Source organism: Calidris pugnax, unplaced genomic scaffold, assembly GCF_001431845.1.
Source record: "Calidris pugnax isolate Ruff unplaced genomic scaffold, ASM143184v1 scaffold197, whole genome shotgun sequence".
Classification (NCBI taxonomy): domain Eukaryota; kingdom Metazoa; phylum Chordata; class Aves; order Charadriiformes; family Scolopacidae; genus Calidris; species Calidris pugnax.
The window spans coordinates 1,460,848-1,464,300 of NW_015090936.1; the positions used below are offsets into that span (position 1 = coordinate 1,460,848).

A 3,453-nucleotide genomic window follows, 5' to 3' on the forward strand; every position below is an offset into this window, starting at 1 on the left:
TGGCCCGGCCCATGGCAAACACAATCCCGGCTGTTCCAAGGCAGAGGGACAGGCAGGAGTGCGCGGTGGGCAGCAGGGCTGCTGCGTAAAGCAGCGGAGGGATGAAAAGCAAGCGACACGCTCTATGAGCAGATGAGATTTTCAAGCACTGTCCCAGGACACACCAACTGAGAAAAAAAACCCCACCAGGTACAGCCCAAACCCAGAGGTCCAAAATCCACTCAGAATACATACAGTGATAACTTATTCCACAAAAACACAAGTACCTTAATATGTATTTTAAATACCAAATTAGCTATCCCTCCATTTTTAGCACTGCTATCTGGAATTTAGGAATACATTCTAACAGGCAAATTATAAGAACTCCCAGTGATGGATATTATTAATGTTGTTTGTGCTGAGTGATGAACTGAGGAAATAGACGTATGTAATGTAATCATTCAGCAAGTGTATAGGCAACCTTATGCAACGATCTTTTAACTAGTTTATTAAACGTGTTTCCTTTTCAAAGTTCAACATCTAATGCCAAAATTCCATCAAGAACTCATTAGCTTAGTAGCCAGTTATCACCTGTTTAAAGTACTAATACATGAAATAGACATATTACACCACTAAAATTTCCACACATACACACACACATACACGTATCAGCATCCTGTTTATACCCATTTATTTTCACAAATCAGTTTCCTTTTTCCTACTCATACTCTTTACGTTTGCTGAAGGCACAACACCCAGATAGGCAATGTAAAATGTACTTCCTGTAGAAAAGTCCATAGTCTCCTAAGAGAACAGTTTGGCAAAGCCACTTTTGTTTAAAAACTCAAGTTCCAAAATAAGCCTTTAAAGAGCATCAGAGAACACTGCCAAGATTAAAAACTACTTGAGGTGTCTGCACTTTTCATATGCAACACACCACTTAACCTTTAATAAACCGAGACTTTCTCAGGAAATTATAAAAGCAGAAGTAGTAAAATCTCGTATTTTTTTAATCAAGTTTTAATGACGGGACAGAGTCTCTAGGCAAGGATCCCGGAAAGAACCAGACCACCATCTGGCTCCATCGCAGAGCAATGACAATTCACAACAAACACATATCTAACCAGCGCTCTGAAATCAAACGCTAGGTTGACTCCGTAAAAGCTCCATTGTAGCTATGAACACACAGCTGTATGTTTCGTCCCTCCTCGTACATAAATATACCCTTGGACACTTAGACAAAGGGGAAAAATAAATCATTTTATGCATTTTTCTCTGCTTCCCTGTTACGCCTGTTACCAATCGTCAAGAAACATCTTAAATAGCTTACTGTATTATTAGCACTATAGAATATATAGAAATATTATATATAATTTTATTTCTGTTTTCACACATGCTAATGTTTCCAGTATGATAAATGTGTTTTTAAATCCTGCACTTCTTGTCACGCTGTAGATCCACTTCTATTTGACAGTGACTCCTGGACATACACATCAAGACAAAAATAAATACTGCTGTGATGGCAAATGTTTTAAAACTCTTAGGACACTAATACAGTGGCACTTGAAAGATCTTTCAAATACAACAAAAAAGACAATAGTTAAATAGAAACCTGCTTTGACATAGCCATAAAACCTGCACTACAGTTGTGAGATCTGCACTTGTTTCTGCAAGAGCGGCTCCTAATCTTTGAACACGTCAAATGTTGCACTCCAGCCCTCCACCCATACCCTTAAAAAAGTCCACGTTGCTATTTCAAGCAAGCATCCCCTCCAGCTGTACATAAGCAACACTGTAATTCCCAAACAATTGAGGTAATTATAAAAATGAATATCATTTATTGTTTTTTTATTACTATCATGTCTGAACATTTGCTTTCATACAAAAGTCTGATTTTCAGCATTATGCTTTCCAAGGGCATCCCCCCCGCACCGGGGGAGATAGAGATGTTATGAATTGTGCAAGAGTTTTTCTTACCATCTTCAAACCCACCAGAACTCCATAAAGAAGATTTGGTACAGAATCACTGCCTGGCATTTTAGAGAAGGGGAAAGGGGGTCTACACATATTTTCAGTTCCACTTTATTATTTTTTTTTAATCGCATCTAACCCAATGCAAGGGGGAGGGTTTAAAAAAAAAAAAAAAAAAAAAAAAAAAAAAGAAAGAAATCATCACATTACTGTATGTTACCCTTCAGCAGTCTTTGGAGGAAATCGGAGCCCAGAGTGCTTTTCCCGGCTCCCTCCCTCACTCAAGCCAGCCGAGCAGCTCCTCTCCCCGGCAGGGCTCGGCCGCCCCCAGGGGTGGTCAGGGGGCACCCACCGCCCCATCACAGCCGCGGCTTCCTGAGCAACGTTCTGCTAAGGTCCTTCACCTCTTCAGGACTGCCAACCCTCTCGTAGCCCAGCAGGGCCATGGGCTGGTGGCAGTACTCCTCGACCTGCTTGATCTGCTGGTAGCTGAGCGCAGTCCTCCAGGCACTCAGCGCCTGGGTGGCGTTCCTGGCCGACACCACGAAGGGCTTAGAGGAGTAGCCGGGGCCGCTGGTCATGTTGAGGGCGAACTTCTCCATCTCCGGGCTGACTGCCAGGTTGACGAAGCCGTACACCTGCCTCAGGGTCTTGATGGGCTCGACCACCAGGTCCTCATAGCGCACAGCCATGTAGTTGCCCTGGAGCCAGTCAGGCGGGTGCAGAGCAGTCTGCAGGGTCTTGGCCATGCTGCTGCAGATGACCTCCATGGCACCCAGGGCATGGTAGTCCGAGCCACCCCCCCCTTCCTTCTTTCCACCCAGCTTGTGGCCGGCATCGAGGAAGGGCATGCGGTGGATGCGGGGGTCCCTGCTCCTCACCACCTGCAGGCTCTCCCGGATGAGGCCGTGTCGGGACTTGATTCGGGAGCTGGCGACAGCCCGGGGGTCCCGCACCAGGTGGATGACTTTGAGGTCCAGGGTCGGGTCCCGCATGAGCGGGGCGAGGACGGCCAGATCGAAGACGCGGACGCCCTTGATGACCAGCGTGCGATACTTGTGGCATTCCTCCTGGAATCGGCTGAGGCGCTGGGGGGGACACTTCTTGCACACCCGGTCGTCCACCATGCCCACCACCTCCTTGCGGTAGGCCGGGCAGAGGGGCGAGGAGCAGATGACCTTGTTGGTGGCCGCCCCGAAGATGCCCAGCGTGGTCAGGTTCTTGCCGGCTCCCGCCGTGCTGTAGAGCTGGAAGACGGAGAGGTCGCAGCGGTACAGGGAGCTCAGCATGTCGCGGGCCGCCCCTTGCAGCGAGACGGCATCCCCGGGGTACAGCTTCTGCCAGACGTGCCACACCGGCTCGTAGAGGAAGAAGACCTCGGGGTTCTGGTTGAAGAGCTCCCCGAAGAAGGACGACCCCGAGCGCCAAGTGGTGAAGACATAGACCAGCTGCCGCCGGGCCCCCGCCGGACCGCGGCTCCCGGCCGGCGGCGGCGGGGGCGGC

General features: G+C 48.4%; 1 protein-coding gene across 1 annotated transcript; it reads right to left on the bottom strand.

Annotated features, from left to right (window-relative positions):
- Window positions 1-464: 464 nt before the first annotated feature.
- Window positions 465-3,452, bottom strand: CHST2 (carbohydrate (N-acetylglucosamine-6-O) sulfotransferase 2; the record flags this gene model as incomplete). Its single annotated transcript, XM_014951732.1, has 1 exon — window positions 465-3,452. A coding segment is annotated over one exon (1,143 nt), but the record flags the coding sequence as incomplete, so codon positions are not given.
- Window position 3,453: the final 1 nt, after the last annotated feature.